General features: G+C 50.2%; 1 protein-coding gene across 13 annotated transcripts in view; it reads left to right on the top strand.

Annotated features, from left to right (window-relative positions):
* LOC126873546 (ephrin type-B receptor 1-B) overlaps window positions 1-19,589 on the top strand; it is a 91,654-nt gene that overhangs the window by 17,086 nt on the left and 54,979 nt on the right. For all 13 annotated transcript variants that reach the window (XR_007692449.1, XM_050634546.1, XM_050634543.1 and 10 more), the window contains exon 2: window positions 13,576-14,589. Coding sequence is in view for 12 of the 13 variants with exons in the window: in XM_050634546.1 (XP_050490503.1) it covers window positions 14,460-14,589 (130 nt within the window). In the remaining variant the exon portion in view is untranslated. The remainder of the gene's footprint in view (window positions 1-13,575; window positions 14,590-19,589) is intronic.

Here is a 19,589-nt window from a genome sequence, read left to right on the forward strand (position 1 = left end):
TTATTGGCGATTGTCTCGCGACTTTCCATCGTTTCCTTCGCTCGTTATTTTCATCTCTCGAAAGCCGCGTTCGCTGAATCTTTCAGAGTTCTTAATCAGTCGTCTTAGGTGCAACGCCGAAGACTTCGGCGAATGAGATCTTATCTTTGCATCCGCCAAGAATCTTTCGATCCATCCTTGATCGCTTTCTTAACGCAACTATTTAAATATCCCGACAACTTGCACGTGGAATTCTTAACGAATCGCTGCTGGCCATTAATGGGATATTTGGAAAGGATTTCGAAGGAAACCATCGATTATTTTACGCGTATATTACGGCGTGAGAGAGTCGAACCGGACTCGGCTGTCGTGGCCTCGTTTTCGACTGTAAATTATTACTTACGCGTTCGCGCTATTTCCGAGTTTTACTCACCGCGCCGTTTCTATGTATCAGGACGCTCTATCCGCAGCTTCTAATCGCGCACGAAAGCGCAACTTGGGCCTGATTATTCGAAAGCTGTTCCCAGACGCGACGAAACTCGGTAATACGCGCTGATGCATCCCGGTTGATTGGTGCACCGGCAGTGATCGTTGCATTTCCGATAATTGCGTGATCGATCCTTCGGATTCTCCCCTCTCGCTCTCTCTCTCTCTCTCTCTCTCTCTCTCTCGGTTTCGGATTCCTCCTCGTCCTTTTTTCGGCTCCTCGACGAGGAAATATCGGAACCGATAGCTCATCCGACGTGAATTACGCCTCGTTGGTCGCTCGACATTATTTAAGCGGCTGAGTTGCGCGGTTATAACCGCACACCCTTTCCTTCCCTCTCTCTTCTCGTCGTTTCCCTTCTACGCTCTACGTCTACTTCCACTCGTGCCGCCAATTTCTTTTTTTTTCTCTCGTTTTATCGCTCACCGACACCGTAGGACCGATGGTCGCGTATATACGATCGGACGCAAATCGATGCCAATCGACAGAGAGAGAGAGAGAGAGAGAGAGAGAGAGAGAGAGAGAGAAGAAAAAAGGAATCAGACGCCTCGATAAACTCGGGAAAACCTGCCCCTTCGAAGCGAGATACTCGCGTCCCTCTTTCTCCGCTCGGTGCTTATCCTCTTCCTCCTTCCCTCCGTCACGGTCCAATCGTTTTACCGGAAAAATGCTTTCCAGGCTCGTGTAGATGCTATTAAATTGCACGGCAGACGAATAGAAGGCGAGCGGCGATCGTTGGGTTCGAAATTCGTGGTGAAAAATTTATTAGGACGTCTTCGGGACTCTTGCGACGAGTTGGACGAGTTCCGGAGGCGCGGGCATTTTTCATTGGCGCGACAGAGAAAAGGATTACGTGGGAATTCGGTCGGTGTCTTGGTCTTGAGCGGAATCGAGACCGAGGAACCAGCGGTGGATATGGTGATTGAAGGGTTGAAATCCCCGGAGCCGGGAAGACGCGCGCAAAGTAGACGGTAATCTCTCTTCCGGTCTCGAGATTATAACGAATGTCCTCCGCTCGAATGACAGCTTTATCCCGATAAAATATCGCCCCATTAGAATTAATACGGAGTTTTTCTGGCTTGGAGATACCGCGAGCCCCGGAAAAGGAAAGGATCTCGTTAATCGTTTTTTACCGCCTTGCTTTTTATCCTACGCGAAACCGCGTGTTCGCGAGGAAAAACTCTTTCTGCCGGCAGATTAAGCCAGAAATTTACTGGCTTGCATGCGAGCAGAGCCCACGATCGTTCGAACGCAACGCGTTCTCGGTGCGACCGTTCGAAATCGAGCGTGAAACGCTGGAACCGTAGCCTTTCCTCCCTGACGAGCCGGTAATCGCCATCGTCATCAGTCGTGCGGCGAACGCGAAGCAGGAGGAGGAGGTGTGTATCAGCTGTTGCTTTCGTCTCCGGCCTCTCTCCTGTGCGTCTGCTCCTCGTCTTCGTCTTCGTCTCCGTTCAGCATGCATCGCGGCCCCGGCTCCAGGTCATTAAGAATCCATTAAGAGTTTTCCAAACTCGGGAAACTAAATATAAACTAGCAGCCGCGAGGCTGGCAGGTGGCGTCTCGAGCACAGACGGTCCATACGGCAAAAGGGGAACGAGCTCGTGTTGGCGGCCTCCGCGATGGGATGCGATGGCGTCGAGACGCTGATGGAAGCATCGTAATTCCGACCACGTATGTTTCGTACACCGCGTCTTCTCCCGCTGTCTACGTGTTTTTCCACAAAATGACATAACGCGCACCATGCTATAGTTATTATCTCGAGATGAATACGCGGAAACGACCCTGACGAGATTACGTGCCCCCGAATACAACGATGAAAATTATATCCACAAAGTACACGCTGTGTATATCGGCAAATTTATACATTGTATCCGACTTGGAAAAAAGGTACGCAGCTCGCGTTATCATCGTCGACAGACTTCGCCGGAATAACGATCGTTAGCGTGAAATTCTGCCAAGTCCGTATAGGCGGTGCACCGTCTCGCTGAGAAACGAAACGATCGTTCGTTTGTTCGTTCGTTTCCGCGATCATCGTACCTTCGAATCGATTTCGAAAACCTCCGACGACTTTTGGATACGTCGAGAGCGTTCCGAGTCGCTTGGAAGTTGAGAGTCGAGCGACCAACGATAGATAGTCGGAGCGATCAGGATTCTCTGACGTGTTGTTTGAGAAACGACGAATCGATGACGAGTGAAAGTTTGCCTCCATCGGAACGTGTTCGACGCGCGATCTTGCCGGCAACGGTATCTTATCTAGCTGGAGGTGAAAGTCTTCCCGGGTCTACGCTTAATTGAAAACCAAAAGGCCTTCAAAAGCAATCGCTGTAGGAGATCCTTCTACGATCGCTTTACGCCTGACACATTCTCGCGAACGTGTATTCTCTCCTTCTCATTCCCGGAGGATTAATCATCTATTCACGAGCGTGCAACGGCTTTGTCCTTCGGCGACAAAGTCTTGCCTGTATTCTCGCAATTGTCGACCTAGAAACAACCACCGCCGGTCTACGGTATATCAGGATGCGCACGTCTCTCAAGAATTCCACCTCGTCGTATTTTTCTTTCGCGATTTTCTAGGCTTCGCGCCCGTAGCGGCATATCCATCGCGAGTCGCTCGATAAAGAACGATTGTTTTCAACTATGCGTATTCGAATGGGAAAAAACGATCAACCGGAACGATTTGTTGTAGCCCTCATCTGGTGAAGAGTATATTTAAAAAGAAACGTGAGCGTGCAGCAACGTTGTCACCGAGGATGGTACACAGGTTCTTCTTTGTCTCCGTTCGACCGCACTCGACCCCTCCGCTCGTTCGCCTTGGTGCCCCACGCCGGAAACGCGTCGGTAGATTCCACGAGAAACTATGGAATACGCGGGGAAATAGGCAAGTCCGGGGACGGTGGTTTTTGCGAGGCAATCGTCGAGAGATAAATTGCTACGGGGGAGCAGGCGAAGGAGGAAGAGAAGAAAGAGGCGGAGTATGTATATGGTGTCAGGTGCGTGCCACCTAAAGCGACGTAGGCCAACTTGACCTCGACGTAACCATTACCGGAGAGTGTACGACTAATGAACGGTTGCTCGTTAATGGGACGATTCCCCCATTGTGGATCGGTGGTCGAGCGGGCCGTTGCATGGGGCTGCGGGCGGAAACCCCATGCTGCCTTTGCTTCCTCTGGGATGAGTCTGACGCACGGATAGTCCGTGGGAGCCCCTTTACGATTCACCAATCTCTGTGTTCCCTCTGTCGCTTCGTGGACACTTGGCTGTCGTTTGCTGAAAACATCGTCCGATCGTTGCCGAACGATCTCGTTGTCGCTCTCCCGTCTGGCGCTCGTCCACGAGATCGTCGAAGGGTGCTCGCTTCGAGCGGTGTACGTATCTATCTGGTGGCCATCGCGGTAGATCGAGATAGTTGGTTGGCCGATCGTCGAAAACGTAAGCGTCATTATCGTTCTCTCTGCCCTTTGTTTCACCCCGGGTGCCCCGGTTCAATTTTGCCGCGCATATTTGCACAAAGTTGCTTTATCGACCGCGGGCTTTGAGAAGTTCCTGCTGCCGCCGCTATTCGAAATGAATTTTTATTGAAAAACGAGAATACGAACGGGCATTTGCATCGCTGTTTCATCGCCGGCTGTATTAAAATTCAGCGAGTCGAACTGGCGAGTCCCTTTGTCAATGGCAGGGGCAGGAGGTGGGCTATCGCGTAGAAAATTCATCCGGAGAAATATTCCGTATTCGATCGATTCCGTATTCGATGTAAAAATGCGATGCTCGAATAGACGATTGCTCCGTTTAAGGAGATCATTGCGAAGATTATCCGGACGATCTCGATTCCAACACGGAACCTCCGGCCCCTTTGTAATTCTCTCGGGCGACATAGCTGTCCATCGTCGATCTCCTGGGAAAGCGTGAAGAAGAAGGCACACAGGGACGGCGGAGGGTTGAAAATATCCGGCGTCTCGCCTCTATACGACAGCGGCTCGGAGGTCGGGCTATCCTCGTTTAGAAGGAGAGCGATGTATCTATGCGGTCAACGAAATACATCCTGAATCCCAAAGGGATTCCGGGAAAACATGGAGCGCAGGGATCGCTCCATATGTCACGGGACGACGCTACCCTAATGTCAGAACGCTACCGCTCTGTTCCGTCTGATCTGCGCAAAAATGCAGGGACATGTAGGATGTTGAACGTGTACACACGGACACACGAAAGTCCGACGTGGGCAAAGAAAAAGACGGATGAGATAATCCGGAAACGATGACTGGAATTCCAGAACGAATAGCCGTAGCTGCTTCCCTTTTCCACCGAGATTCTTTCTCGCCGACTCGGACGACAACGAAAGAACGAAGAAGAGGAGAAGGACAAGAAATTCGACGGTTTCTGCGGCGGGAATAATTTGGATCGCGCGACCGTTACGGTAGACGAGGTTGTTGATAACGGTCCGGGGTGGAAAACAGAAATACCGTCTGTTGGAGAATAATTTCGTTTCGAGCAACTCCGACGACAGAGGACGAGACGAGACCGACAAAAGCTCGAAACTTTCCAGTCGAGAACTTTCGTTTGCCTGTACTTATTGGATAAAGTAAGTACGCCTCGCTTCGTGGAGGCAAACGCGCGTAGACAACCTCCGCTCTCCCACTTGATCCTTTGTTAGATGCAATTTAACTTTAAACATTAACATTCCTGGTAATTAAAAAGCGTGGGATAGACTCGCTTTATCGACGGGATGATGAGCTCAGCCGGTAAACTTTAGGAGAAGTTCATGGAGAGATTCGGTTTACGTTTATAGCGGCCTTTGCTATATACCTATGTAGTTAAACATATAGGGTGTCTTGTAGCTGCCATAACATAGGAAGAGGAACGTACCAAATCGCCGGAAACGCGTTGCAGGCTTTTCGTCGTAAAATTGCCTACAAATTTTCGTTGCCACCGATCTCGATTCGATCGATCTTTCAGATTTACGCGTGTTTCGACATATTTCGTCGCGTAGAATAATTCTCCTCTTTCCTCTCGCATCGATTTTCTAAATCAAAGTGTTCCATCTTGTTTGACAGAGGCCGAAACGTATTAAAAGGACGCGCTTCTTACATCTACTCGAATATCAGAAACGCGGATAGCGTCTATCCAACTTTTTTTCCGAGCCGGTGTAATCGTTTCCGTGGTATTCTTCGGATTCTCTCTGTTTCCGCCAACCGTGTCCATCCTACTTGGAACGGAGACACACACTGCTGGCAGATAATCTGTCGTGTCGCGATAAATATCCCTGAATGAATGGCCAGCTTCTGAAACATCAGGAATTTCGGTAATAAAGCAACGGAATAGGAAGCACGGAGGAGACAGTTGCAGCGGTGCGAACAAATCTGGAAAAAACCAACGAGAAAGGAATTGTAGCAGTAAAAAAAGCTGCTTGAGAACGGTGGAAAAAGGAACGGCAGCGTCGAAAGAGAAAGCTGGAGAACGATAAAGGAAATAAAGCTGCGGAGATAAAACAAACACCAGCGAAGCAGAAAAAAGGAATCGCAGCTGTAAAAAAGCAGTGCGGATCTAAAAAAGAATTCCAGCTATAAAAGGAATAGCGAAAGGACGGTAAAAACTCGGATTCCAGAAATCAAACAAACAACGCAAGAACGAAATTCGAGCAATAAAAACAGCGGCAGAGAGGCAGGAAAAATGGAATAAAGAGAAGCAATAAAAAAAGATCACGACGCTATGATACTACCCGAAAAAGTATCGATAAAAGAGAATTGTATTGGCAATGTTAAATAAAACAGCGGCGATGGGTAAAAGGAAGAACAAGAAAGCGAGAAAATATTGAAACGAAGAACCGAGATTAACTCGACGGATGTTGCGCGTTTGGCAGATTTCTACGATCTTGCTGTATCTCGAAGATTACTGTATCGTCTAAATCAGCAACGCGTATAGATTTCGATGAGAAAAAAATCGACGGACGAACGATGACGGCGGCGGTGTAGATCGGAGAATGGAAAGGAACGAGTTTCGCCGAGTTATCGTCGCTGCCGTTGTTCGCGTACGTCATTCGATGTTCTAAGAGGATTAAAATTCGATCTCGTTGGCGTCGTTATCGTTAGCCCCCTGGTATTATTAACGTTTAGCCGTTAAAAAACATCCGACCGGCGATAAACGGTTATAACGAGGCGGTGCGAACTGCTCGGGGTGGTCCAGGGAGCTCGGTATTCGAGGAAGTTATCGGATCGTTCCAAATATAGTACAAAAGATCCGCGAGGTTGAATGCCGCGAGGAAAAAAGAAGGAAAAGAAGAAAGATAACTGGAGCGAGAGGAAACGAAAGCCATATGGCCCTCTCTCGACGCGGAGCGTGCCTATGTGGTGTCTAGGAAAGAAACGCGGTGGCTGTTCCGCGGAAGGAGGGAAGTTTGGGCAACCCTCCGTGAAATATGGAGCTGCTAGGCCTCGGCAAGGAAAGTTACGAGGCACGCGAGACTCTCTCCACCGAGAGCGTTATTGCCGCAAAAGACACGAGTATATCACCCACGCTATTCCTACCTTCTTCCTCCTCTCTTTTCCGATGGAAAACGCGTTCCCGGCATTTAACGCGACCCCGAAGCGCGAACGACGAACAGCTTATCGTCGTCCAGATTAGAGACGTATAAATTACGACCGCTGTTACGAACGCCCGATTCCACGTTGCACCGACGTCGCTTTCTCTTCCTAGTTTTCCCTCTTTTCCCTCGTTTTCCTCCTTTTCGAAATAGGGGGCGAAATCCTCCTAGCCACGAACGAATCACGAACCAGACCACTAATGGTCGAACTATTTTGACGCACGCGATCACTCTGCGACGCGTTTGTCACCGCGACAGGATAAGAGAAACGTGGATTACCATTAGCATATCACCTGCACCGGTGTAGTAGGTACTCTTCTTCGTTGCTTTTGCTTTTTCTTTCGTTTCCTTTCGTTTCGTTTCGTCTCGTTTCGTTTCGTCTCGTTTCGTTTCGTTTCGTTTCGTTTCTTTGGGAGGAGAGGGCCGGCGGTACACCGGCGAAAATTTGCTAACAGCATGTTCGTCGTACCGAACAAGTTTGTTCGCTTCCTTCCGAGATGAAAAAAGGGTGGGCGGGGGGGCGGGGAGCAGGTCCACGAAACTTCTTAGGATCGCGTGACTGATCACTGATGGACTTGACAAGGGTAGAGGACGCCATTAGCTTTATCATCGACTCCGCAACTAGCTCGGAATTTCGCCTCTCCTTCCATTACGCGTTTTACCGTTACACCGAATTCCGATAGTTTGACAAATTCGTCGCTTCTCTTTCTTCCTTCCTTCCTTCGTTCGATAGCTAATCTAGAATCGAGAGCAGACAGAGCGAGAAAGACGAAGAAATCGCGGAAGGGAACAGGCGATTGTCGAGGATTCTTTTCGTACGAGTCGTTAAGCGTCTACTTCCTGTGCGTGAACCCAACTATTTCACAGCTAAACGCGTTCGTGGCAAGTGCCGCGTGCACTGGCAATTTTCACTATCTCCGATAATCGCTGGACAGAGGGAGAAGGAACGAGAAACGGGAAGTTTAATTTTCATGTAGTCGGTTGATCGAGGAAAAAAAGGTGTTGCGCAACTGGTTCAAGTTCTTAAAAGGTATATATTTGCAAATACGACGTACGAGTCGATAGCTGACAACGCTAACTAAAGGAAAACGAAAGAAAAGAAGTCTCCAGTCGATTACGCTGACTGCGCCTCGCGAGATTTGCTCAGCTCAAAGTTATAATTATCGTACGGCTCGATATAACGCTCCATCGGCTCTAATGGCTCGTACGTTCTTAATTAAGCTCGAAGGCAAATCGAACCTTCGTTTGGACTTGAGACTCGGTCGCTGCAGCTCGGTTCGCGCAGTTCGCGCAGTTCGCGCGACTTACTTTCACCTGGTGGAAACGACCGCGTGTACTCGCTTGCGAAATCACCGCGGGGTTCTCCGCATCGATAGCGAGCCTCTATTTCCACTCGCGAGAAGAAACGTATATGGCGCACGCGGACGGCTAATACGGAATTATTGCACGAGTTAAAACGCGCACGGTCGTGTATCGTGGGAAATTTCGTGTTTCCGTTGATTAGTTGGCAACCTATGAACGTTTCACTGTCGCGATTGACCAGCCACGTAAAGCTATTTTTCGTCGTTGCGGTGCACGCGTGTTCCGATCAACTGTCGTTTTCACGAACGACACGCATCCCAAGACAGAGACGCGTACGCTCGTAAGGATCTACGAAAGTATACGAAAGAACGCTTCCAGGACACGTTTTACGAGTGCGAAAGCAAGTGCGTTACGCGAAACGTTCTGAGATTTCGTTAGCTTATTTCGTTAGTTAGAAAATTTTATATATCAGACTCGACTATCGTAGTCGATGATATATTCGTATCGACGAAATTTGAAGCAAATTTAACGATATACGGGAAAGTTAGAAGAGACGCGTTCGTTCGCATTAGCGCGAGTTGCCGAAGGCCGGCAAGCCGGTGCATTTTCGCGAGTGAAACAAAAATATAGAGGGCATTTGGACGAAGCCGCACGATCACAGCCACCGTCGACATTATCGTTTTTAATTACGGCCACCACTGGGAAAAAGGGAAGCCCCGAGGAGCGGCACGAATTACAGCTAGCGCCGAGACGTCAAAAAAATTCTATTATTCTCGATTCGCCGTCCTACTCGTTCCTTCTTAGGAAACGAGGCGAACTTGGCAGAAATAAGAGAAATACGAAGAACGGGGAACGTTCTATATTCAAAGGGTTGTTTTTTTGAAATTCGTGCCACCGTCGACCAACCGCGGTAAAATCCGACAACAAGGTCTCGACGAAATCCTTGGAAAATAAATCTAACCACCGCGTTCTCTTTCTGTCTCTCCTTATCCGAGCGACCTTCTTATTCTCTTCTTTTTTTTCTGCCCCTCTTTCTCGTATTTGGCCGAGATCTTCTTAAATTCATCGGAAACAGAATTTGTCTCGCAGACGTCTTTTGCGGTTTGCCATTCGCGACATCGAACAGCGACGAAAGAAAAAGTTAGGACAGAAAAATACCGGGTTGCGTTGGCAGCGACGTGGCGCCCGGAGAGTTTCGGAAAAATAAAAGTAAGCGTCGTCCAGAGTGGCGATCGCCCAAGGTATAATAATTTCGGAGAACTTTCTCTCCTCCCTCATCTTTCGCTCTATATATTTTTCTTCTCGCTCGTCCCCGAGCTATACGTCTTTCCTTTGTTACGTTTACGAGTCTCCTCGGATCCGAAGTAAAATCTCCACCCTGTGCCACGCTTCCATCCTCCCCTGTTCTTTGCTCCACCCCTTTCTCCCGCCCCTTCCTTGCTTACCGTTCGTCGTCTCTGCAGAGTGCAGCCGTGAAATAAATCCGTATATTCCGGAGGGTCTTAAATTCAACCGGAAATAGAATTTGTCCCGAAGCGGTCGCGGAAGCCAATGGCGCGAGGAGAGGCCCGCGAAGAAACTCGAGGAAACTCGAAGAAATCGAGAGGCAGAGAAAAAGCAGAGCCCATCGGGGGAACCCGTAAGGTCGCGCGAACCGTTTCCAAGGAGGAAAGAGTAGGAGAAATAGGAAGCTCGCGCGCGTTCACTTTCTTTCCGAAGCGTCATCGCTGAGAGAAAGAAATACCGGGGGGCTGAAACGAGTCTGACAGGATTCACGATCGGTGATCGGTGATCGGTGATTGAAATATTCGCGTTGTATTTTACGAGCAAACGTAAACGAAATGACGTCGCGTAGCGATGAAGCGCCATGGAAGGTACGAAAGAGTCGGGATTTCAGGTCGAAAGTTTCAAATATCGATGGTTACACGTCTCTCGTTCGTCCGTTTCACCCTGGTAAAAGTTCAAAGGACGTTTTATAATACTCTGGCCGAGAACGTCGAGAAGAAGTGCTCGTTAGAAGCAGCGGCGAACGTCGTGTAGCCTACGGTTGCACCTGTTCGAGTACTATTAGAGACGGCTTAAAATTTTCACGAACCTCTCGAGAGCCTGGCTTCTCTCGGCTGCCGAAATCTGCAATTTGGCGGGATCCATCGTAAGCAGGTACTTGGAAAGAAAGTGTACGTTGCGAGAGAATAGAAAAAGAAGGAGGCCTTTGCACGCTGAAGAAGGTGGCCAACCACCTCCGGAGTAGGCGAGACCCCGCTCCGCAGACGAGATCCTCCTCGTCGCGTTTACATCTGCTCCGAAGGAAGGAAAAGCAACGGAGAGAAAAAAACAGGGGAAAAAATGGGAAATCGTGGCTTATCAAAGGAAGGCTAGATACTCACCCCCCGTGAAAACTGCCGCCCTTCTCACAGGCTTCGCGCTCCTTCTCGAGCGCGGTCTTTTCCTCGTCTCTCTCTCTCTCTCTCTCTCTCTCTCTCGAGACGCCGAGCTGTTTTCGGCAATTGCTACTGGGTCTTGTCAAAAAGTTGAAAGAGAGAGGCTGTTGAAAAGAGGCACTACGGGTTTCTAGCCCGGCCGTGGCTGGCAAGGACGACGAGAAGAGAGTATATAGAGGGCGAGAGAAGAGAGAGCGAACGAACGAGAGGCGGAGGAGGAGGACATCTTAAATTTTTTACGAGGCCACTCGTGAGCAATGGCAATGGAAGAAGGCGGCAAGCACCACCGCGTAGACCTAGGAGGCGCTGTGCACAGCTACCAGCAGCGTTTCACCGAAGTCTGCAATTTCGCGGATGCATCTTGGCCGGTCTGGCTAGAGCAAGAGAACGCGAGGGAAGGAGGAGAAGGTCTTTGCCCGCTTTAGAAGAACTCCTAAAGCGCGCCTTCTACCTCCCCTTCTCCCCCGGCCCACCTTCCCACTCTCTACTATATTTTAGTACTCTAGAATTTCGTGCTTCCTCCAGCCCTCTGCCCAACCCTCGCCACCTCTTCGTTTTCGAACCCCCGACTCTTCTATACGAACCTCTCTATCTCCTCTTTCCTCCATTCCCTTCTCTTCTTTGCTCTTCTTTATTCTTCTTTATTCTTCTTTCCTCCCGTCTTTTGCATCCCTTCTATTCGCTTCTCTTTCCTCCTCTCTTTTTCCCTTGTTCGTCCCTTTCCGTCGAAGAATAGCAGCGAGACGCCGTGCCGGCCAGACCTTACGGCCTACCAGAGCGAACGAGATCAACTCGCAGCGAAACCTTGGTCGAACGAAGACGCTCGATCTCTGTCGGTCGCGCGTTCTGTCTCGCGGTTCTACGTGTGCCCGAGAGAGGCGAGAGAGACGGATAAACGCATGGTATTGATCCTGAAACCCCTTGCTCCTCGTCCCATCCTAGCTAGCACCCCTTCCGCTACATCGACGAACCCCAAAGTTGCGTTCACATATACACACACACACGCGCGCGCGCGCGCTCTTACTCGCTCGCTCGCTCGCCACTCTTCCTACCCTTTTCTTCCTGCTTTCGGCATTTCCTCCCTTTAGACTCGGCTAGATGACGGGTGCAACGAGTTACGCGAATTTCACCGAGCTTGGATGCGTGTTCAAGGTTGACCTTGAACTTGAAGTTACTCACCAACCATGTATGCACCGCGCTTTTGTCGCGCGGACGTTTCTCCTCTCCCACTTGCCCCTTTTTCCACGCGCATTTTCCCTCTGCCACGCGCATTTCCATCTGGCGTAGAACAGCTTTTATCCCGGTAGTCGTCCCGTTTCGGTGACGATGGATACGCGTCGTTATCACGCGGACGAGATCGTCACGAGGAAACAACAGTGCGACCGACGATAGACGGAGGTCTTAAAACCTCCAAAATTTCACAGTGTCGGAACGCTCGAGACTTTCCCGCTTTCTTTCTCTCGTGCGAATTTTTCTGCAAAATTTCCTGCTCGTACGAAACAGTACGTTAGTACTTTTATCCCGGTAGTTATTCGATTCGAAGAACGATCGGCACGCTCGAGCGTAGTAAGAGATCGTTACGAGGAAACGAAATAATAGTCGGCGATGCTAGAAGATAGAGGTCTTGGCCAAAGCTTCGCGAACTTGGAACACGCGGTCGTCCGTATGCCGCGTATCGCGTCATTTGGCACGCTCCGAGAAATATCGGAGAAACAATGATCCCTGCAGAGTCATCGGACTTAACGGTACAGGTGCCAAACGGCCGTCGATCGTGGTCGTTAACGGACGAATCGGGGCTCGGGCCAATATTCGATAGTCGATTTTCACGAGTCGTCGAAAACGTTCGATCGTACGGTGGGACGGGGGACGAACGATCGGTCACGTTTGCCACAAAAGAAGCTCGTTTCCACTCGATGAATCTCTGTATACGAGGGGGTACGAGTTTATTCGACTTTATTCGGTGTCGAGCGAGGGTGGAAGACTACTTGCAGCAGCCGGATGAAAGTAAACCACTCGGTAAAGCCGCGCAAGAGCGTCTCCAAAGTTTCCCGTTTGGCTCGGGGTTTAACTCGATCGAAGCCGCCTGTCGTTTTTAACCTTCGGAACGAAACTTTCCTACGACGATCGTTCGCCACCAAAGAAATTTATCGTCGGTCCGCCTCCTTTTATGTTTCGTATAGACGAAATCCTGTTTCGTGGTGTGAGCACCAAGTCGCATTTTCCATATCTCATGTGGGAGAAATTTTCAAAGTGCCGCGGTAAGCAAATCGCTGGTTTTCGAACGCCTGACTTCTACGTGCTTTGGCGCAGAACGTTCTTACCCGTTGTAGTATCGTCGAACGCTACTTGCAGCTTTGCGCTCTTCTCTAGCGTCCAAGTAAAAGATGGTGTAAAAGCGCGACGTCCGTTCGAAAACAGGTTCCGTAAATTTGTAAAGTTTTAGCGAACCGGTGCGCCATTTAAAACCACCGAAGTAAGAAACAAAGAGACAAAAAGAGTCAGATACGAGGGATGGAAAGCGTATAAAACGGTATCCCACTAGTTAGACGGACTCGATCGTCGCGACCGCGGAGCACAGCCAAAAAACGACCGTGCCGTTGTTTCCATTTAGGGATGTCATTAGAGTCGCGCGCTTCGTATCTCGACGAAAGGAGATGGAAATAGAGTCGGCGGTCCGTGTTCGGTCGGTGGAGATATCAGAAAGAAGGTGGTAGAAGGGTAGAGACGACCGAATGGGGAAGGATATTTCGCGGATTTTAATTAATGCGGTTCATCTTTGTTTCTTTCAGACGAGCCAGCCCGTGGAGCGTGGAGCGCGCGTCTATGAGAAAATTCAGGCGTTGACGGGAAGAAGAGACGAAAACCAGGAGGAGAAAAGTACAAAAAAGAAGGAGAAGAAAAAAAAAATACAGAGAGGCAGAGGAAAGAGGAAATGCGACGAATCTCGGCTCGTCGTTAAGGGAAGCTGCTTTTTATAAGTGAGAGGAAAGGGGGGCGGGGGGGAAATCGAACGGGATATTCGCGGCGGTCGTGCAAGAGCGGTACCTGACTACTTCCGGTACGATCGCGAGTGGTAAATGCGGCCAAGTCCACGTCCGTCGTGTGTTTCGTGCAACCGAGAGCCTATCAATCGCGAAAAACCCCAGATCTACAACGAGCTTTCAACGAGCGGCCTAATCGCTGTTAATGGCATAGAAGGTATTCGGTGGCGATCGTTTCTTTTTTCAAGAGAGAAGGAGGAAGAAAGTCGACTGGCGAGTACAGCGAGCGACAGTAACTCGTGGACGGACAATAACGAAGAGGAGGGTGAAGAGGAAGAAGGGGTGGTGCGCGCTTTATTCGAGAAGCGAAGCTACTTTTCGGAAGGGTAAGAAACGCCGGTGGGCTGCACGGCACATCTGGAAGGGTTGCGCGACCTGGAGCAGGAGCAAGAGGAAGAGGAGGCAGGAGGAGGAGGAGGAGGTGGAGGAGAAGGAGGAGGTGGTTGTAGCGTTGAAGCTGGAGGAGTCGGGAGGCTACGAGGGTGGTTGCACGTCGTCGTCGCGTGACGTGCGGAAAGAGCAGACGAAGCGTGGAGGAGGCATGAGGAGGAGAGAGTGACGACGCTGCCGGTGCTGCAGCCTCGCACAGATCGTGAGAGGACCGGCGGCCCCACGGTGGGGCTACGATAAGAATGGCCCCCTTCAATATGGCGGGCGTAGCAGGCCTTCTAGCCACCTGCGCCGCCGCTGCTGCTTCCGCTGCCCACCTTCTGCCGTTGCTGCTGTTGCTGATCTGCCCGCGAGGGACCCACGCGGAACAAGGTAACCCTCTGTTCTTCCCTTCTCTTCTCTTCTCTTCTTTTCTCTTTTCTCCTCTTTTCTCCTCTTCTCTTCTCTTCTCTTCTCTTCCTTTCTATACAGGTTGATCCAAAGACGTGTATCGTCGCGGAGTACACTCGAGGAAAGTTGGTAACGCGTGCGAAAAGTCGATCGATAGAATTTTGCATCATCTTCTTGTACTGGAACTAGAGTTGCTCGAAACTTTTGTTATTTCTCGCTTTCTTTGGCAAAATTGACGGGTGTGCACGAATTCTAAGAGCAAAGTTTATCGATCGTCGAGACGCTTAAAATCTCGAATATTCCAACATCGCCTGTCCATTGATGTTTTCTAAAAGAACGGGAATGGAATCAAAGCTGTCACCGTCAAGGTTTAAACGACGAGAAAACGAACGGCACGAACAGATCGAACCGCTATCGAAATTATCGTAGTAGAGTTAAATTGCTAAAAACAGAGATTTAAAAACGATTAATAGTCATTTTGTCGTTCGATATTTTTCGATACGTCGATTGAATCACCCTGTACAAACTGTACTTTGCTCTATCTAAGGATCATAAAGCTAGATGATAGTCTAGGACGACACCTCGGGACACGATACGCGAATGCGATTGCTACTTCCTTCTGTATACTTAGCTAGATGCATCGATTAAGTTGTACGCCTGCCGCCAGACCTACCCCTCTCCCTATCGGGAACGATTGCGATAGAAAGTCTCCGACGTTACAACGCACTGGTGTTTGAAATCGTTTTATGGACGACATAATTACTAGCTTCCTCGGAGAACTCCGAGATACGTTGTCTACTTTTTTCTTCTTTTCGAAACGGCGACTAGAGGTCGACCGATAGATTCCTCGATACGACCACCGTTGATCGTTTGCTTGTAAATAAGTTAATTAACGTTGAAGCGACGGCAACTAATGGAATGTCGTTTATCCGGAAACGTTATTTCTCGACGTTGCTTCGACGCGCCTAAACGGCGTTACTTGGGCAGCTGTTGGTCGATCGGAATCTGTTCGAATCATCGGAAAGAAATTTTAGAAACGCGATTACCCTTTCGTAACGACGGAATGAGATTTTACCGTGTGTACGATACGAGAATCGACGCTTTACCACGCATCGTGCAGATTGGTCTGGTCTTTCCGTGGGTTTAGCGATTCGCGCAAATCGATATGCACCGATATGCACGCTCGGTTCCATCGAAGATGCAGGGAATCAACCTGCTGCGAGAGAACTTGCCCCGTGTTAGCCAAGACTATGTAGAACCCTCGAACGTACGCGACTTGATCGGTATTCTCGTAGGTGGCCTGGCGCAGCGATATTTACCGAGAACTCGATCGATCTATATCCTGTCGGATATTCGTTCGACTCAACTCGGCGGAGCTCGAACTCGAAGACTGCGTCCCAAATTTTCCGCTCGATCGACCAAACGGGAAAATATCCGATGGTAACGATATTTTATAACGATAACAGCGCGTCCCTGTTTTAATCCTTTACGATCGACGATTCAAACCACGAAGACCCTTGGGATCGCTTTTAAACGATTCGAGTATGCCAAGTACGGACGTATCGTGATCTATAACCGCGGCAGAAATTTATTCGAGCGATAGGAACGAGGGCTTTTTAGGAAGGTTTCTCGGAGATGGTCGTGGTGAGCTATCCGGAACGTTTTCCATATTTATGCGGAAAGAAGCTGGCGCCGCAGGGTTTTCGATGGGTCCGTTTCTGCACCCCTTCATCCCTCTTTCGTCGGGAATAACGATAATTTCGTAATGTGGGCCAATCTTCCGAATTGCGGGATCGTTCGAGGTGCCGGTAGTTAGTGCTGCGGCATTAAAAGGGGATCATTTCGACGCGCTCTCTAGACAGGAAGGAAGGAGGCAAACGGTGGGCATATATAGACTCCTCTTCGAAATTGGCCGGCAAACTCAGCAGGGCCTGTTTACTCTACGTGAGCCGATTTCTAGATGAAGGGTCTTGGTGGCGTTTTTCGATGCGCGCTGTGTTTCTTCTCGACACCGATCGCTAAGAAGACCGCGTCTCTCTTCCCACCGATAGATTCTCGTCACGAACGTCCGTTACCGTTTTGAAAAACCCGAGCAATCGATATCGTCGAATTTTTTAACCTTTATCCGCGTTGAAAATCTATGTCGGTTTCGCGACTTTACGACTAGAAAGCGATATTTCGATATAAAGCGGCAAGAGACGGGAAGAACCTGTCGACGACAGTCCAGTCAAAGCTGGTAAACGTTAAAACGAACGACGATATCTTCGATATTCCAGCGACCTTCGTTACATTGATATCGTAACGAGCGAAGAGAACCTGAATTTCGAATCGTAAATCTACTCCGTTATAAAAAATGGGCAATGCCAAGTTGTTCCCTCGTGGTCCTGGAACGAAATCTCGATGGATTAATAAAAATTCCCGTCTTGGACGTATCGTTGTACGATTTTTACGGGACGTCCGCGGTGGGTTTCGTGGCCGAGTACTTCTGCGGCAAGTTTTGATACCGCGATCGCCCGGGAGTTTCCTCGCTGCGATGAGAACTTTGGGCGTTTAATGGAACTTGTCAAGAATACGCATCCCCGGTGGACCGTGTCCGCGCAATGAAGACGGCTAACTTGGTTTCCTTCGACCTGCGCGAAATCCGAGCTCCTTGTTACCCTTGCCTATTGGATATCTCGAGTTCGTGCTTTGCTCTCCGCTTCTCCCGTTATATCTCTGAATTTCATTCTTCGACCGGATCCCTGAAAGGTCGACTACTCGTATTACAGTATCCGCTGGTCGACTCGTAAACAGCGGGTCTCTTCGACGATAAACTTTGCGGCTAAGCGAATTTGTCGAGCCAGCAGCCTTCTAACCGATCTCACCGCAGACTCTCTCCGCCAGACACGGAGCCGATTTTCGAGAGGAATCCGATGGAAACGCGAAATCAGTTTTGGTGCGCGAGATCCGAACGCAGAGTCTCTCGGAGTCTTTGGTTCCTTCTATGAAATCGGGCGAACCCTCGGAGGGTTCGAACGGTATAACACGGTGGCTGAAATTCGATTACTTTCTGGAACGACGAGCAAGCCACTCGGTGTTCCACGGTTCGTTCGCTACGTGGACACGCTTAGAGCTCTATCACTTTGTCCTTCCACCCTCGAATCTGTCCTTTCGATTTCCCTTTAACAGTGGACCGTAACGGCGCCCGACCAAACTGACAGATCGGATCGTCTAATACGATTCCATCCTACTCGTTTCGTTCGTATACTCTGGTTATTCAACAGCCAAATAAAGACGAAAATGCAACGTATCGTCCGCAAATTTGCCCGCGCGTAGCATGTACCTGCGTTATCGCTTTCAAAGCACGAGACTCGTAACCGACACTCGACGTTTCCTTCGACGCGTTGAATCGCGAGTGGTCGGAAGCTCCGGTAGATTTTCCTCGCACGTGCCGCGACCAGGAAGAAGCAGAAGTAGAAGAAGCAGAAGTAGAAGAAGCAGAAGAAGAAGAAGAAGAAGAAGAATAAGAAGAAGAAGCGCGGTAGTTTGGGAAAAAATTGGTCGAATGTGGCAAGAGTCGCGACGTGTCGCGGTCAGGGGTCCAACGGACGCCGCAGCAGCCGGTGGATAGCGGGCACGGTGACGGCGCGAACGGGAGCTGGTGCCGAAGCTGAGGCTGGAGCTGGAGCTGGAGCTGGAGCTGGAGCAGAAGCAGGAGCAACGGCAGGAGAAGTCTCGGGAGCAGGTCGAGCCACAAGGAGGCAGTCCTCTCTCGAACGAACCCGATTGCCTCCACGAAAAGGCAGAAAGACTCGTTCGAGCTGCGCCGAGCCTCTCCGCTGCTCCTTCCTCTTTCGGATCCCTCTTTCTCTCGATTCCCCCCGGCCCGGTCGGTCGGCCTCCTCTTCTCCTGCTTCGTCCCTGCCGGCTATATCCTCGTTTCTCTCTTATTCTTACTTGATCGGGGCCTTACGGTGAGTAAGAGACGCGGCAACGCCGCAGGAATGCCCGACCAGCCCACCGCGTGCATACCTGTACAGCCTACTACTCCGGTCCAGGTTCCAGCCGTGTACGAAGCCCGTGGCAGCATCCTATCGAGCTGACAAGGACAGACTGAAACTTGCCCCCTGCCGGTCGACCGACGAAGAGGCAGCCAGCAGGAACGCCGCAAAGAGAAAGCAAGACGGAGGAGAGCACGCTGGCTCTGCGATGCGTGTGCTGGCGCACCGTTTCTCTCCTTCTCTCCATCCTCCTTTTTCGCATTGGAGCGGAGTTTGCGTGTGCTCCGTCTTCCTCCGTGTGTGTCTCTTCTCACGGGAGAACGCCGCGCCGTACGTAGCTACGTGTGCCCGTTCCTGGCTTCGTGTCCTTTTGTACGCGCCTATGGTGCGCGCGTCCATGCCCGCGGATCCGGCAACAGGAGCGACGAGGAGGACTTACGGTTTTGCCGGGTGTGTGCGTGCGTGCGCGCGCCAAGCAACGATCACACGGACGAATGTAGGCTACTCTCATTGACCGAGCCTCTGAGAGAAGTATCGCTGCCGAGGACCGAGATGGAAGCCGAGACAAAAGGAAGAAGGAGACGACAGAGTCGTGCGATCCGTGTTGGACGATCGAAACGATCCTCGGCGAGAAAACCGGCGCCTTCGGTTTACGCCGATTCTCGATCGAGTCCGCTGGAATTTTCGAAGCGATAGTACCGCAATCTTGTACAGTTACGTTAATCCAGAGGGAATCGAAACGTTTTGCAGACAGACTCGTCGCTTGCTTTTTCCACGCGTCCCGCGTTTCCTACTTCCTTCCGCGATATTTCTCTCTTCCGCCTGACTCACACACACACACGCACGCGCGCGCATACACACGCGCTGTGATCCACGGACTCGATTTAAATTTTCGATATCTATCTCCGTGGCAGCGCAATATTCATCGTCGCATCGCCACCGGGTCACAAAGGTGCGGTATAACGGACCAGATTAAAAATCAATATTTCCCGCTGGAAACGC

The sequence above is a fragment of the Bombus huntii genome, chromosome 14 (assembly GCF_024542735.1).
Source record: "Bombus huntii isolate Logan2020A chromosome 14, iyBomHunt1.1, whole genome shotgun sequence".
Lineage (NCBI taxonomy): Eukaryota > Metazoa > Arthropoda > Insecta > Hymenoptera > Apidae > Bombus > Bombus huntii.